General features: G+C 35.9%; 1 protein-coding gene and 1 non-coding gene across 2 annotated transcripts; one reads left to right on the top strand and one right to left on the bottom strand.

Annotated features, from left to right (window-relative positions):
• The first annotated feature begins 12,918 nt into the window (after positions 1-12,918).
• LOC119369354 (uncharacterized) lies at positions 12,919-14,609 on the top strand. Its single transcript, XM_089725474.1, has 2 exons — positions 12,919-13,194; positions 13,305-14,609. The coding sequence occupies exons 1-2, from the start codon at positions 12,919-12,921 to the stop codon at positions 14,607-14,609; spliced, it is 1,581 nt and encodes a 526-aa protein (XP_089581600.1).
• On the bottom strand, positions 13,467-13,573 carry LOC119369360 (small nucleolar RNA R71). Its single transcript, XR_005177029.2, has one exon. It is a non-coding gene; the product is annotated as a small nucleolar RNA R71 (small nucleolar RNA).
• Positions 14,610-17,277: the final 2,668 nt, after the last annotated feature.

Raw genomic sequence — 17,277 nt, 5'->3', positions numbered from 1 at the left:
TTGTAGAAATATAAACAAAAATTAATTTATTTAATTAGATATTGAGTCTTATTTTCCTAATAAAAAAAGAGGCATTTTTATTTTATTTGGAAACAAAATGGGAAATAAATTAATCACTCAATAGTCCTCATTAATTATAATAAAATATAAAAAGAAACAATAAAAGATACATGTGTTCTATTTGTTCATGTTTCGCAGAATCAGGTATCCATGCCATTCGGAATTTTATTCATACGGTTGGAATTTGGCGTAGTTTAGTGCCTGTCCGTATTTTGCATCTCTTGTTTTAGGAAAATTGGAGATAGAATTAAACTCTGGCTAACTTGATTACAGGTGAGAGTCTTTGGCCTTTGTTGTTTGATGTGGCTTGTTGGCTCATTTAGAAGAATCACAATGCATGGATTTTTCACGCTTCTGGTTCAGCTGCTTTTGCGCACATTGCACCGCTGCTGAGAACTGGTTGTCCCCTTTTTTCGGCAGTTCAGCCCGAGGCTCGGTGGATTTAATGAATTCCAACTAATTAACTTATAGCGCAAATCCAACTTAAATTTCAAACTCTGAAATAAATAAATAAATAAATAAATAAAAATCGTTATACCATAAATACAATCAATTAATAAACACAAGATGAAAACTCTAAATTTATATCTAATGTACCTACTAAGCTACAGGCAGAAATAAAAACAATATATATAGAAATACAAGTCAATTGAACAACAACAATAATATATTTGAAAATAAAAAGAAAAAAAAGACAAAAAGGAAAAAAATAGAGCAAAACTATAGAATGAAAGAATAGAGAATTAATATGCAGTGAACCAATAAATTACGATGAGCCTAACCAAATTGGTTAGTGTGAACCCCTTACCCCAAAATATCAAGGCATATGAATGCATGTGATTAAGGGCAGAAATGCACGTGAATGTATGAGTCGCCACCTCGCTTAATTATTTTCGGGTAAACTAGGAAAAACCCTAAGTGACTCCAATTTTAATTAACCTAATTATTAGATTAATTATCCCAATGTTAAGGCATGGTCTACGAACCCGAGGTGGATCCCGAGACTATGTCATGCTGCTGAACTAACCAAAAAATGCATGCTTTGCAAGGTGATTAATGTAATTTGGACCAATGAAAATGTTTATGTGATTTCGACTTGCCGCTCGGGGTTAAATCCTTAACGTGCCTACGTACTTCCGTTTGAATAGAAGATCAAAGTCAACGTAGTTCGATAGGCCTTCTTTGAAGGGCTTTGAAGGTGTATGCTTAATGCATGAGTGTGTGTATGCTTTGTGCATGTTTGTTTAGGCATTTTGCCAAAGGATCGATTGATTCGATTAGGCGTTCGTCGCCAAAAATGTTGGTTTTAAGGCATTTGTGCCAAAAATGGTTGTCGGGCGATTTGTCGCCAAAGTTGATATTTGGGCTTATTATTGCCAAAATTGATGTTCGGGCTTATTATTGCCGAAATTGATTTTGTCGGGCGATTTGTCGCCAAAGTTGATTGATTTTAAGGCTTTTAGCCAAAAATGGTTCATTTTAAGGCATTTTGCCAAAAATGGTCGATTTTAAGGCTTTGAGCCGAAAATGGTTGATTTTAAGGCATTTTGCCGAAATTGATTGATTTTAAGGCTTTGAGCCGAAAATGATTGATTTTAAGATATTTTGCCGAAATTATTCGATTTTAAGGCTTTGAGCCGAAAATGGTTGATTTTAAGGCTTTGAGCCGAAAATGGTTGATTTTAAGGCATTTTGCCGAAATTATTCGATTTTAAGGCTTTTAGCCAAAATGAGTTGGTTTAGGCAATTTGTTTGCCAAAAGTGTTGATTGGGCGATTGTCGCCGAAATTGATTGAGTTTAAGACCTTTGGCCAAAATGTGTTGATTTAGGCAATTTGTTTGCCAAAATGACGTGATCGGGCGATTGTCGCCAAAATGATTGATTTTAAGGCTTTAAGCCAAAATTGATCGATTTTAAGGCTTTTAGCCAAAATTGATTGATCAATTCAAGGTATTATGTCAAAAAATTGATTTAAGCGATTTGTCTCTAAAAATGGTTAATCTTATTTATAGGCGATTTGTTTGCCAAAAATTGATTAAGCCGTAGGCAATTTATTGCCAAAGTGTAATTGATTAAACTGTAGGCAATTTGTTGCCAAAACGCGATTGATTGAAGCTTTTAGCCACAACTATCAATTAATTGGACTTAAGCCGGATTTGTTCGAAATAAGGCGATTGAACCGTAGTTATTAATTAACTAGATTCTTTAGCCAAAATTGTCGGATTTAAGATCTAACGCCATGATTATTAATTAATCGGGCATTTAAATTTAATCGTGCTTAATTAAAGTAGTTTATTTACCTAAATAATGACGTGAATGCATTTATGCAGTTGTAGAATTATTAAGAGTAGAAGAGAAATATGCATGAAGTGCTAAAATTAAATGAGCAGAGTTTCGTTTATGTACCTGATTTAATCGACGACCGCTTCTTAGCTCCAGATTAAACTCCTCGTTCGGGGAATATCAATTAATTAATTAGAATTTGTTTAATTTTTAATGGCCAAGTATCACAACATATAAAAATAAAGACTGAATTAAAAATGCAAAAAAAAAACGGTAAAAGAATCGCAAAAGCGTGAGGGAGAAAGATCGTCCGTCAACACAGACAGGAGTGGCCAAAATGAAGACCCGGAGGCCATTTTTATAGGCCGAATTGGGCATCCGGCGGCAGGTGCTGCCGGTGCCGCCCGCGTCGGCGGCAGGTGCCGCCCGAGGTCCGGCGGCAGGTGCCGCCGGTGCCGGCGGCAGGTGCCGTCGAAGGCTGGCGGCAGGCGCCGCCGTGCTCGGCGGCGGCCCCTTGGGTCTTTCGCTTCAGAGGGGTCTTTAGGAGTTTCGGATCTCCGAAAAATATTTCGGGACCTGTTCCGCGATCCTCGCAGCATTCCGGACGTTTTAAATACCATATTGGCATACTTTCGGTGAACTTCCAAAATGGCCTTCGGTCCGGTCGGGGTGTCTGTAGTCTAGAAAAACAGGCTTTTCAAGCCTCAAAATTTGAGTATTCACAGTTAGTTACTTTACAACCTTAGCTTGTTTATATAGATAAAAATGAAATTCAAAAAATTTTAAAATTATATATTTTTGAATTTCAAACTAAGTAAAAATAACTTTTAAATATTAAAAAGATACTGATAAGATATATTTTGTTATCTTAACTAATTATATTATATATATATAATAAAAAATTATTTTCCTAACTAATTATTTATCTATACACTACAAAAAAATCGGTAAATTGCGACCGACATATCGGTCGCAAAATATATTAAATCGGTCGCTAAATGGATGTAGCGACCGATTTGGAACAGAAATTAATCGGTTGCAAAAGTGCTCGTCGCAAATAATTTTGCGACCGATTGTCTAAGCGGTCACAAATTAGCAAGCGACTAATCGGTCGCAAATTAGCAAGTGACTAATCGGTTGCAAAATTATAAATATTGGTCACAAATTAGCGACCGACTAATCGGTCTCAAAAAGTGTCGGTCGCAATTATCAAACGCGGTCGCAAATTGTCGCAGATTCTCAAAATTAATTGGTTGGCGATCTGTCGCAAATTTAAATTTAACGGTTATAATTTAATTACAGTTCGGTCGCTAGTCGATCGTAAAATATAATTATGAGCACAAAAAAATAATTTAATAATATTAAAAACCATAATTTTTTTCCATTGTAAAAAATTGACATATATATACATATCACAAGCATCATCAGAAACAATAACAATCTAAGAAAGAATAACATGTGGTAAATATGTATAAATATGTATAAGGGTAACTATATATATGTAAACTTACTAAGGTTATTTCTAACTAAGGTTAACTATATATCTATAAACTTACTATAATATCAATAAGTGTACGATTTCTAATTTTTCAGTTTTTAAAAAAATTTTGGCAATACTTTCGGCATAACATAATCAAAACTCAAGTCAAAACACACTCACATAAACACTTATATATAATCCCAACGTATTTCCAAAGTCAGAATGGCCACTATTAGGCCTCCAACTCAAACGTATCATTCATGTGATTTCTACTCAATAAAAATGATCCAGGTGTGATTAGTGAGACAATGTTTGCGTGTGTTTACCAAAATAGGATGATACTGTATTTACCAAAATTTCTCCCCAAGCCTTGTGTCTAAGATAATAACAAATTAGCAAACGACTTGTAGTTTAGTGATGTCAAGATGGTTGTTAGACCGGAGAAAGTTTTAGTTAAAATTTTAATAGGAATCAAATCAAAAAAAAAAAACATACTTTTTGTTGCAATGGCCCAGTTTGATTTTACACATCAAATAAAAGAAACATACTTTTGGTTGAAATATAAACTTTTTTTGTTAAAAATTATGTGATAAAATTTACAGAGGTTTCCAGTTGCAAATATAATGGAGCTGTATTGATTGCTAGGGATAATGAAATTAACATTTCATAATTCAATGTTTCATTTAATGAAAAGAGGTTAAGGATCCAATCTTTAGGTCTCCTAAGTCCCTTTTCATAATTTTTTTTTTTGAAAAATCCAGTATTATTTATATATAGTAATTAATTACATATAAAGTAATTTCAAAAAAATAAATTTCAATACAACTTATTAATTTGATTACTATAAAATTTGATTAGTATTAAATTACACTCATTAATTTTTTTTTTTTACAAGTTACAATTATTTCTAATAATTGTGCATTATTTTTTACAATTTAGACTTAAGGTCATTTTTCTATTATCCATTCATTAATACAATTTTACAACAAAAAATATTATCTATTCATACAAAATTACAACAAACAAAAATTCTATAAAAAAAGCAAATACATAAAGAACCAAACTTAAAAACTTCAAATTTTCCAACAAATCCTATTTATAACAACAAAATATATTATCCATTCAAAATTACAACAAAAAATTCACCAACATTCACACAAATTAAAAAACAATTTACAAAAAACAAAAAACAAAATCAACATAAAATAAAATAAAATATAAATATAAATTATTTTGCAACATATATAAAAACAAAAATGCAGATAAAATAAAAGGGTAAGAGCACCTACGTAACCAGGCGACTGACGTGGCTTCTCCGACGACAGTAGCTTCTTCGGTGATCGGCGTTGCACTTGGGAGGCGTGCTAGAAATAGAGAGAAGAGAGAAAAAAAGGAGAAGCGGCGCGCTGCAATTGCGCCCAAGGGGACCAAGGGGTTAGAAAGCCCTAATTTTTTGCGACCGACAATTCATTTAAAAATTGATTGCAATTTTTAATCATGCGATGTCATTTTATAATCAAACAAATTGCAACCGACTTGTGACTAAAGAAGTCAGTAGCAAAAAATGGTCGCAAATCCATCACTAATCCGTTGTAAACCATATACTAAATTTGGCGCGGAATTGCAGCGCATAATTTAGCGATGGACAGAAAAACGGTCGCAAATCCGTCGCAATTGTGGTCGTAAATTCATCTCAATTGAGTCGCAAAATTTATTAGTTGTAGAATTGGCGATAGATATGCAGTCAGTCGCAATTTCATCGGTAATTTCGTCGCAGATTGGTCGCAAATCCGTCGAAAAATATTTAATCTCTGTTACTTTAAAATTCATCATAATCGGTCGCAAAATCATCGCAATATTGATTTGTAGTGATGGAAAACCGTGTTTTTTTGTAGTGATGGAAAATTTAAAAATAATATAGAAACTCAAAAAATTTATAAAAAAAAAGAAATATGAATACTAAAAGGAGAGAATGTCAAGTCAATTTTGTGAAGATATGATAAGGAATCGGGATCGGATCAAAGGAATGAGATGTAAGTTTGCCTCTATGGCACCCCACGTTTATAATGAAACGGAAACACCAATAATCGAGATTAAAACGCTTTATGGCACCCCACGTTTATAATGAAACGGTAACACCAATAATCGAGCAAAGAACAAGATAAACGCCACAAACGAGTTGATAAGTTTACCTTAATTCTTGATGCAATTAGAGGATAGCAAATTCTCACAATCACTCTAATTAAGAAGAACATGCAAGAGCATGAACAATTCTGCCTTTGATTCAAATTATGCCAAAAATCCCATTTTACATCTTAAGGAGGCTATTTATATGCCTTAAACAAACATAACCCTAAAGAAGAGCATCTAACTAGGCTGCCCTAGGGCCAAAACACATGGGCTTAACTCTAAAACACAAAATAAAGTCATTTCCAGCCCAAAACAAACAACTAGATATTGGGCAGATTGCATGCATCATAAAACCAACCCAAAACAACTTAAATAAACACTATGAGCCCATATCCCTTACATATTAATTAGACCAAAACAAGCAACAAGGGATAAGAACACATCCAAGCCCATTAGGAAGCACCAATGGATCCATATCATTCCCCCTTTCCTCAAAAAGATTCGTCCTCGAATCTTAGTTAAAAGTTGAGGTATCCTTTTGCTTGCTAGGATCAGTCCGCTTCTCCTTAGAATCCATGCCCTTTTCTTTACTCTTCTTCTCCTTTTTTATCGAACTCCATTGTTTGCTACAACCTGAATATGCCTTTGCAACACCTTTGTCTCCATTGGATTGCTTCTATTGACTAGTTGATTTGGAATGGTGGAGCCAAGAATGAAATCGGTTTGATGTTCTATCCCTCTCAAAGGTGGCAATCCACTAGGCAACTCTTCAAGAAAGACATCAGTGCACTCCTCTTTCTCTCTCTCAAGCAACTTTTTCTGATCAATATTCACTTCTTGAGGTGTCAATGGTGCAAGAACCACCTTTTCACCCTCACATGAAGATTGGGCAATCTCTTCTGGAACCATATGTTCAAATTCCTACAAAGGATCCATAAACACACTTGGCAAAGATGGGTTAGGATGATTGATGGTTAAACAAACTTCTTTGCACAAAGGTACAAATATAGGTTGAATTTGTTTTTCCTTTTCTTCTCCCTCTTTCTTTTTATTTGTACTCAGTATATTTTCACTCATTTTATTTTTACACTCTTTTTCTTTATTTACAGCCTCAAGTGTCATCCTTTTCTCTTCACATTGGTCTTTATACTCTTCTTCTGAGGAAAATGATCTTGGATCGGTCATCCACCCATCCTTTGTGAATGAATACCTATTGACATAATCCACATTTTTCCTTCCTTGCACCCTTCCTAACTTATTGTTCAAATCCCTAAAGTAATGATTAGGATTATCGACCTTCTTCTCTTCATGAGTTTGAAATCTATTTGGTGTAGTACTAGGTCGAACTCTTGTTGTATTAGAGCGTTGGGCAGCTTTAATCTCCTGCAACTCCTTTCTCATATCTTGGACAGAATTGTTGAAGGTTCTAAACTGTCCTAGAATTGACTCCATTACAAGTTTCAATTGGGGATCCTCCATTTGACTTCCCTCCCCACTATTATCTCCAAATGTGCCTGCACTCATGGTTAGTGTTCAAAATAGAAATCACAAAAACATTTGAGTCAGTGATAAAGCACTCCCTCACGTGTTTACACTCTTTAATCACTCCATGCAAATCCTCCAATTGTACTTCAGAATTTCAGGCCAACCAATCAATCTCAAAGCACGTTTAGAACACAAGGAAAATAAACCTTAACAAAAGAAACGTAAGCACAATTCTAGAAAGAAAACTCAAACAAAATGAATGGTAGCACAAGAACAAAACAATGTACTACTTGATTATTAATTAGAGTGTTGGAACAAGCAAATACACCCTAACAATATAAATGAAGCAAAGATAGCACACAAACAAGAAATAGAAACTAGAATTTAAAAGACAATTTCTGGATAGAATGTATGAATTTAGTTCACTACAAAGCAAACCAAATATGGACCTAATTAATTCTACCCAATCAAAGCAAGCAAATAAAGAAAACCCAAAAAAAAAATTTTTTTTTTTTAAGGTACTGTAGCACGGATGCTTCTGAGTTCCTGTAGCAAGTTACTGTAGCAGCGTGCATGACTTGTATCCTCACTTAACCCACAAATGTGACCCAATTTAGGTAGGGTAAGGCCTTAACAAGGTATAAGTGGGTGGTAAATGTGACCCAATTTAGGTAGGGTAAGGCCTTAACAAGGTATAAGTGGATGGTTTGTGTCTCCCAATTTCAATTTAGGTAGGTAATGACTTAATATTTAGGTTGTCCAACAATGACTTTTGTGTTTTCTCAAGATAAGATCCCAAATCAAGTCAAAATATGATATCCTTCAATTGAATGTAAGGTAGACTATCAATAAATTCCCAAATCAAGTCAAAATGCCTTTAGGTTGTCCAGTAATTGTGTCTTCCAATTTCAATCTAGGTAGATATTGACTTAGTATGTAGGTTGTCCAACAATTTTGTGTCTACCAATTCAACTTAAGTAGGTAATGACCTTAACAATTTCTGACTTATCTTTCTTTAATAATGACCTTTTTTTTTGTGTTGTAAGATCTAATTAATAAGATCTAAGGCTGCAATGTCTGGATCTTTTTTTTTTTTTTTTAATCAAGAAACAAGCAAACAACAAGAATAATCAAAGATAGATCTTGAATTAGTCAAAAGGGTAACTAGAAAATGATGCAAACAATAAGAAGATACAAAGAGAAAACTAGATTCAAGAAGATTTAAAGAGAAATTATCTAAATCCGACAAGATCTAAAGAGAAATTGTCTAGATCCCACAAGATCTAAAGAGATAATGTCTAGATCCAACAAGATCTAAAGAGATACTGTGTAGATCTCAGAATGAAAAGAAAACACAAAGATAAACAACAATGAATCCAACAACAAGAAAACTCAAATTCCTAACTAAGATAACAGAACTTACCCCAAAACTTTGATTTGGCTCTGATACCAAATGATAAGGAACCGGGATCGGATCAAAGGAATGAGATGTAAGTTCGCCTCTATGGCACCCCGCGTTTATAATGAAACGGAAACACTAATAATCGAGATTAAAACGCTATATGGCACCCCACGTTTATAATGAAACGGTAACACCAATAATCGAGCAAAGAACAAGATAAACGCCACAGACGAGTTGATAAGTTTACCTTAATTCTTGATGCAATTAGAGGATAGAAAATTCTCATAATCACTCTAATTAAGAAGAACATGCAAGAGCATGAACAATTCTGCCTTTGATTCAAATTATGCCAAAAATCCCGTTTTACATCTTAAGGAGGCTATTTATATGCCTTAAACAAACATAACCCTAAAGAAGAGCATCTAACTAGGCTGCCCTAGGGCCAAAACACATGGGCTTAACTCTAAAACACAAAATAAAGTCATTTCCAGCCCAAAACAAACAACTAGATATTGGGCAGATTGCATGCATCATAAAACCAACCCAAAACAACTTAAATAAACACTATGAGCCCATATCCCTTACATATTAATTAGACCAAAACAAGCAACAAGGGATAAGAACACATCCAAGCCCATTAGGAAGCACCAATGGATCCATATCAAGATATTTAAGGATTATATATATATCAATGGAAGCCCACAAAGCTGATTGCCAATAAAACACGATGCGTTAAGGCCATCAATTTGAGGATTATATATATATATATATATATATATATATATAAGTCTTATTCAATGGAAGCCCACAAAGCTAATTGCCAATAAAACACAATGCGTTAAGGTCATCAATTTGAGTGCTTGAAGGAATTTCGCCTGTTAACTTGTTATGCGACAAGTTTAAGTAGCTCAAGAAGGTTAAGGCGGAAATAGTTCGAGTAATTCTTGAGAGTTCATTTCCTGATAAATCCAGAGATTCAAGTTGTCGCATATCACCTATATTTTTTGGAATTTTCCTGTCAAAAAATTATTTGACAAATTCAATGCATTTAACTGAATTAGACTTGTCACTTCGGTTGGTATTTCTCCAAGTAAAAAGTTATTAGAGATATCCATACTTCTTACCCATTAAAGGGTTATAGTGTATTCTCGCATTTTCCTTTCATTACAAGATCTGTATTCTCTCTAGTAACACTCATTCTAATATTTGGATACCATAGTAAACCAGCTTGACATTTACTGATATCATTGCACTGAAGTTGCTAATACATTTCGGTATAGATTCAGAGAGCTTATTATGAGCTAAGTGTCACGGGCATAGAGTCTCACGCAGCACTACGCCCGTGCAGCGCCCCGGGAGCCCTCCCGCTTGGCTCCGAGGTAAGCCTCGCCATGCCGTACCGAACTGGTTTCGCCCTGCCATGGGCTCATCAGGAGAGCGGCCCGGCTCTCAACCAGTTGTGCCTGAGCAGCACACTACCCCGCCTGCATGCAGACTTTGCATGGGGTAATGGACCACTGGGGCAGAACGCCTTAATCCGCTAAGCCGCCTCAACCCACACAGGTTGAAACACAGCTTGGTACGCTCTTCAATTAGGCCTCATATGGTTACGGAATTTGTCCATAACATCCTCCCCCACTCAAAACCAGGCACGTCCTCGTGCCGAGGGAGGTCGACTCGCCCTTGGACCGTCCTTGTTGTACGCCCCACTTCGACCCACTTCTCTAGCTTTATGTAGCCATGCTTGCCCCCGATACACACGCTCCGATACACACTCGGTGCCTGAGGTCTGCGCCATTGCTTTGACACCGGATAGAGGTGCAAGGCCTAGGCCGCCATTGATTCGGCATCGCCCGAAGATGTGATGCCTAGGACTTTGCCATTGCTTGGACATCACGAGGAGCTGTGGTGCCTAGGACTCCGCCATTGCTTCGACACCACGAGGAGACAAGACATAGGGCGGTACTTTTGACGTTGTCCCTGGAGTTGTGCATCATCGACTAGGTATTGTACATGCGGCAAGTCCTGCTCTGATTCCACTCTGTCACGAGCATAGAGTCTCGCGCAGCACTGCGCCCGTGCGGCGCCCCGGGAGCCCTCCCGCTTGGCTCCGAGGCAAGCCTCGCCATGCCGTACCGAACTGGTTTCGCCCTACCATGGGCTCATAAAGAGAGCGGCCCAGCTCTCAACTAGTTGTGCCCGAGCAGCACACTACCCCGCCTGCATGCAGACTTTGCATGGGGTAATGGACCACTAGGGCAGAACGCCTTAATCCGCTAAGCCGCTCGATAAGTGCATTATCAAGTGCTTTTATTGTCTATATTCATATGCATTTTTGGGTTATTTATGTGCTTAATTCACTTTGTTAGACAATTTTTACCAATTAGACATTATTTTAGTTGCATTTGGAGTAATATGATTAAATTGGTAAAATTCCAGCATTTTTTTATCTTGACCCTTGTTCGGTTTTTCAGGGATATCTGGAGTTGTAGACCTTCAAATTGGATTCTGTTTGATGCGTTGGAAAGATGAAATAAATTTCTACAATTGTCAAAAGGAATCAGAAGCTAATTCAGTCTCAATATTAATCAAATTCAGCTCTGAATTTTGAAGCTATGTGCTGTATAACTAAGCACAACCTGTTCTGTTGTGGACTTCATATCTGGTTCCAAGTGTCCAAACTAACTCAGCCTAGGCCCATTGAATTCTTAGAAGATATCCCTACAGTTGTTGAGAAGACAATTAAATGAAATGAAGTCGTTTTGGTCTTCAAAAACGTCATAGAAGATTAACATTTTGAGCAGAAATATCTGCTTCAACCTGATCTGGTTTTTAGGTTGTATCTTTTGCTGTGAGTGTCCGTTTTGTGCGAGCCTTAGTTTGTTAGAAAGATGAGAAGGATATTTGCAAGTTTGTTGAAGAAGTCAGAATCAGATTCGAAGAGGAAGATGCTGAAAAACAGGGGAGAAATCAGAACAGCAAATATTTTCTGTTTACTGCTTTTGAATTTCCCAATTGATTAGGGATTCTTTTTCCTTTTGGAGGTGTTATATAAGGAGTGATTCTGCAGCAGCTAGGAGGCACGTTTTTCTTCTCTTAGTTCATCTATTAATCTAGGTTTTTGTTCTTTATTCTTTGTTTTGGTGATTGGAAGCCATGATTATGAGTGGCTAATTTCTTTACATCAATTCAAGGGATTTATCATCCTTGCACTTTTGTGAGACTTGGGTTTTAAATGAGAAGTTTCTTCTTGAATATCTATTGTTTCTTGTTCTTATTGAGTTGATTCTATTGAATTCTTTGCTAAAAAGGCCTATTAGTGAATTGTTTGGTAGGATTAAGTGCTATTTCAGATTTCATAATCCGTAATTGTTATGAAAGTTTGAATGTTAGTAGCAATTAGATATTACTGATTATATTTCAGGTTTTCAGTAATAATCTATAGAGACAATAGGGTTGAATTAAATGGTTTATGCTTTATGAATTGTTGTTCAAGTTTAACTACTTCCTGATTCTTAATGCTTTTATTAAATTGAAAGGGATTGCTTAATACCCGATCGTTTAATAATTAGAGTTAATGAGGGTGCTGGGCTCAAGTTAATGAAATAGGGGAGTTTTGGGAATTTATCATGCTTTTTGGTAAATTTCAGTTAAGTATTCAAAGAGTAATTAAATCATAAGTTGTCTGTGATCAATTGTGCATTGGATTAGAAATCACCTTGAATTGTTTTTTCATCAATTTGCATTACTACTTTAGTTTAATTAATTAATTTTCTTTTTGAACTGTTAAGTTGATTTTTTCACAAACAAACCCCCCCTTCTTTTTAAACACAAAAATTAAGATTTCAGTCTCTAAGGTTCGACCTGAATTCACCACTTCTACAGTTAAATTCAGTAATTTAAATTTGGTGGAACCAACAAACATCAAATTTTTGGCGCCGTTGCCGGGGACTGAAAGATTATTATATTTTGTGTTTTTATTTTGTTAAAATAGTTTTCTTACCTTTGTGTAATGTTGTGGTTTCGGGTTTTTGGTAAAATTTGTAGAATTGAAGGAGAATTGAAGTCATTTGGTTTATGACAAGAAGTTCTCAATCTGGTGAAATTATTTTTGATCCTAAAGTAGAAAAAACAGCTAAACGTTTGAGAAAATTAGCTAAAAAAGCTAAACAAGCTAATTTGAGTCAAGCCTCATCTGAACGGACGATTACTGATAGTTCAAACAATTCTCCGAGGGAATTAATTTCAGAATCAGAATCTGAAATTGATACCATGGCTACCAGAACCTTGAAAGAATTGGCTACACCTGACCTAAATCAGCAACCTTTGTGCATTCAATTTCCTACTTTAGATGTTGGTTTTGAATTAAAATCTGGTCTAATCCATTTGTTGCCTAAATTTCATAGACTTTCAGGTGAGGATCCGCATAAACATTTGAAGGAGTTCCATGTGGTGTGTTCTAGCATGAAGCCTCAGAAGAGCAAATTAAGCTTCGAGCATTCCCTTTCTCATTGGAAGACAAAGCTAAGGACTGGTTGTATTACCTTCCTTCTGGATCGATTAATTCATGGAATGAGATGAAGCGAATATTTTTAGAGAAGTATTTTCCTGCATCTCGGGCTGCCAACATAAGGAAAGACATTTGTGGCATTCGGCAATATAGTGAAGAGAGTTTATATGAGTATTGGGAGCGGTTTAAGAAACTTTGTGCAACCTGTCCCCATCATCAAATTACTGAGCAGCTGTTGATCCAATATTTTTATGAGGGACTTATGCCGATGGATCAAAATATGATAGATGCTGCTAGTGGAGGTGCTTTAGTTGACAAGACACCGGAAGATGCAAAAAGATTAATTGCTAACATGGCAGCAAATTCCCAGCAGTTTGGAATGAGAGTGGATCACACGTCTAAGATGGTTAATGAGGTAAGTACGTCTAATCTCGAGAAACAAATTTCAGATTTAACTTCTTTGGTTAGACAAATTGCTGTAGGAAATATGCAAGCTGTTAAAACATGTGGAATTTGCATGGTTCCTGGTCATGCTACTGATATGTGTCCTACACTTCAAGAGGATGAACTAGTGCAGCAAGCCAATGCAGTAGGAAATTTTGGGCAGCAACAACGCAGGTATGATCCCTATTCTAATTCTTACAATCCGGGATGGCGAGACCATCCGAATTTGAGTTATGGGAATCAGCCAATGCAAAATCGCTACCAGCAGCAAAGACCACAAGTGAATCAACCATCTTCTTCCTCTCAAAATCAAGGTATGTCACTTGATGATATTGTTAAAGCTTTGGCTACTAATACACAACAGTTTCAGCAGGAAACTAGGACTAGTATTCATAATATAGAGAAGCAGATTGGTCAGTTAGCTTCATCTGTGAGCAAACTTGAAGCTCAAAATTCTGGTAAGCTTCCATCGCAATCTGTGATTAATCCTAAAGAAAATGCTAGTGCTATACTTTTGCGAAGTGGGAGAGAAGTTAATAATCAGGTTGTAAAAGAGTCAACAAAGAAGCACAAGCAAGGTTCAAAGGATTCTGATATTCCTGAAGTTGAGGTAAATTCTAAACTTAATGATGCTAATAATTTTGTTGTTCCTCCTCCATTTCCTAGTAGGTTGGCCAAGACAATGAAGGAAGAACAAGAGAAAGAGATTTTGGAGATGTTCAGGAAGGTAGAGGTTAATATACCGTTACTTGATGCAATCAAGCAAATTCCCAGGTATGCTAAATTCCTTAAGGAATTATGTACTACAAAGTGAAAGTTTAGAAATAATGAAAAAGTTACCGTTGGGGAAAATGTGTCGGCATTCATTCAAAGAAAATTACCTCCAAAGTGTAAGGATCCAGGTTCGTTTTCTATCCCATGTAGAATTGGTGATTCTAAAATTGAGAAAGCAATGGCAGATTTGGGAGCATCTATTAATGTCATGTCGCATTCTGTTTTTCAAACTTTAAATTTAAATGCTTTGAAGGAAACTAGTATTATTATTCAATTGGCTGATCGTTCTAATGCGTACGATGGGTGTAGTTGAGGATGTTTTGGTGCAGGTTGGACAATTAATTTTTCCAGCAGATTTTTATATTTTGGATATGGGGGAAAGTGTTTCCACATCAAATTCTGCATTGATTTTATTTGGTAGACCTTTCTTAAAAACTGCCAAGACTAAAATTGATGTGGATGCTAGCACTTTAACCATGGAATTTGATGAGGAAGTAGTTAAATTTAATATTTTTGATGCTATGAAACATCTTGTTGATGAGCATTCTGTGTTTTCTCTTGATATAATTGATTCATGTGTGCAGAATGTCGTTGAGTTGAGCAAGGAGGATGAGTTAGAAGTAGTGATTAGTCAAGGAATTTATGAAGAAAGTACAAACCAGCCCCTAAGTGCAGAAATTCAAGATGCAGTAATGGAATTGCAGTCATTACCATTAGTTCCAAAAAGGTACAAGGTTTCTAGGATTGATTTACCTAATCATACAAAATTTTGGCCTTCTATTATAGATGCACCAGTTCTTGAACTCAAACCATTATTGGAGCATTTGAAGTATATTTACTTGGGAGATAATGATACACTTCCAGTTATCATTTCAAGTAAGTTAACTAAGATTGAAGAAGAAAGGTTGACAAGAGTTCTAAGAATACATAAGGAAGCAATTGGATGGACATTGGCTGACATCAAAGGTATAAGCCCATCGGTGTGTATGCATAGGATTTTGTTAGAAGATGATGCTAAGCCAAGTAGAGAAGCTCAAAGGAGGCTGAACCCACTGATGATGGAAGTTGTGAAGAAGGAGATTTTGAAGCTATTAGATGCTGGGGTGATTTACCCAATTTCAGACAGTAAATGGGTAAGTCCAGTTCAAGTCGTGCCAAAGAAATCAGGAGTTACGGTTGTAGCAAATCAAGATAATGAGCTGGTTCCAACACGGATTCAGAATGGATGGCGTATGTGCATAGACTACCACAAGTTAAACTTTTCAACTAGAAAGGACCACTTCCCATTACCATTCATTGATCAGATGCTTGAGCGGTTAGCAGGTAAGTTTTATTTCTGCTTTCTTGATGGTTTTTCGGGGTATAATCAAGTTGTGATAGCACCAGAGGATCAAGAGAAGACTACCTTCACTTGTCCTTTTGGAACTTTTGCATTTAGAAGAATGCCCTTTGGACTTTGTAATGCACCGGCAACATTTCAGAGATGTATGGTCAGCATATTCTCAGATTTTATTGATAATTGCATTGAAGTTTTCATGGATGATTTTATAGTGTATGGTGATTCATTTGATGCATGTTTACATAATTTAAATTCTGTTCTTGAACGATGCATTGAGAAAAATCTGGTTTTGAATTATGAGAAGTGCCACTTTATGGTAGACCAAGGAATTGTTTTAGGGCATGTTGTTTCTAATAGAGGTATTGAGGTAGACAAGTCAAAGGTTGATTTAATTGTGAATTTACCATACCCCACAACTGTGAGGGAATTGCGTTCTGTCCTTGGTCATGCAGGTTTCTATCGAAGGTTTATCAAGAATTTTTCCAAGATAGCAGTACCTTTATCTAGACTACTGCAGCAGGATGTTAAATTTGAGTTTTGTGAAGAATGTAAGGAGGCTTTTAACAAGTTAAAGTCAGCACTGACGACACCTCCTATTATTCAAGCTCCTAATTGGTCTATACCATTTGAAATTATATGCGATGCAAGTAATTATGCGGTGGGGGCTGTTTTAGGGCAGCATGAGGAAAAGCTTTTTCATGTGATTTATTATGCATCCAGGACATTGAACTCTGCACAACGCAATTACTCCACAACTGAAAAAGAGTTCTTAGCTATTGTTTTTGCTTTAGATAAATTCTAGTCATACTTGCTTAATTCTAAAGTGATTGTTTTTTCTGATCATGCAGCTTTAAAGTTTCTCTTAGCAAAGAAGGAAGCAAAGCCAAGACTAATTAGATGGATTCTTCTTTTACAAGAATTTGATCTACAAATCAATGATAAGAAAGGTGCTGAGAATTTTGTAGCTGATCATTTGAGCAGGTTGGTGCCACAAGAGGATCCAATTCCTTTACAAGAATTATTTCCTGATGAGCAATTGTTTAAATTACAAGGTATGATCCCTTGGTATGCTGATTTGGTGAATTATTTGGTTACTAAGACTATGCCTTCTGATTTAAGTAGAGCTAAAAAAGAAAAATTGAAGAGTGAATCTAAGTATTATGTATGGGATGAACCATATTTGTGGAAATTTTGTTCTGATCAAATTATTAGGAGATGCATCCCTGATAATGAGATTGAATCAATTCTTGTTTTTTGTCATTCATTTGCATGTGGTGGTCATTTTGGACCTAAGAGAACAGGTAGAAAGATAGTGGATTGTGGTTTTTATTGGCCTACCATTTTTCGTGATGCATATATTTTCTGTAAA

The sequence above is a fragment of the Jatropha curcas genome, chromosome 8 (assembly GCF_041381405.1).
Source record: "Jatropha curcas cultivar XTBG-Jc1 chromosome 8, XTBG_Jcur_1.0, whole genome shotgun sequence".
In the NCBI taxonomy this organism is placed as follows: Eukaryota; Viridiplantae; Streptophyta; class Magnoliopsida; order Malpighiales; family Euphorbiaceae; genus Jatropha; species Jatropha curcas.
This window is presented reverse-complemented; position numbering and strand designations above follow the sequence as displayed.

Excerpts from the sequence above, each read along its gene's own strand:
- LOC119369354 (XM_089725474.1), top strand. The coding sequence starts at position 12,919 with ATGACAAGAAGTTCTCAATCTGGTGAAATTATTTTTGATCCTAAAGTA. Across the intron at positions 13,195-13,304 it reads TTCAATTTCCTACTTTAGAT|CATGAAGCCTCAGAAGAGCA; the intron begins GTTGGTTTTGAA and ends GGTGTGTTCTAG.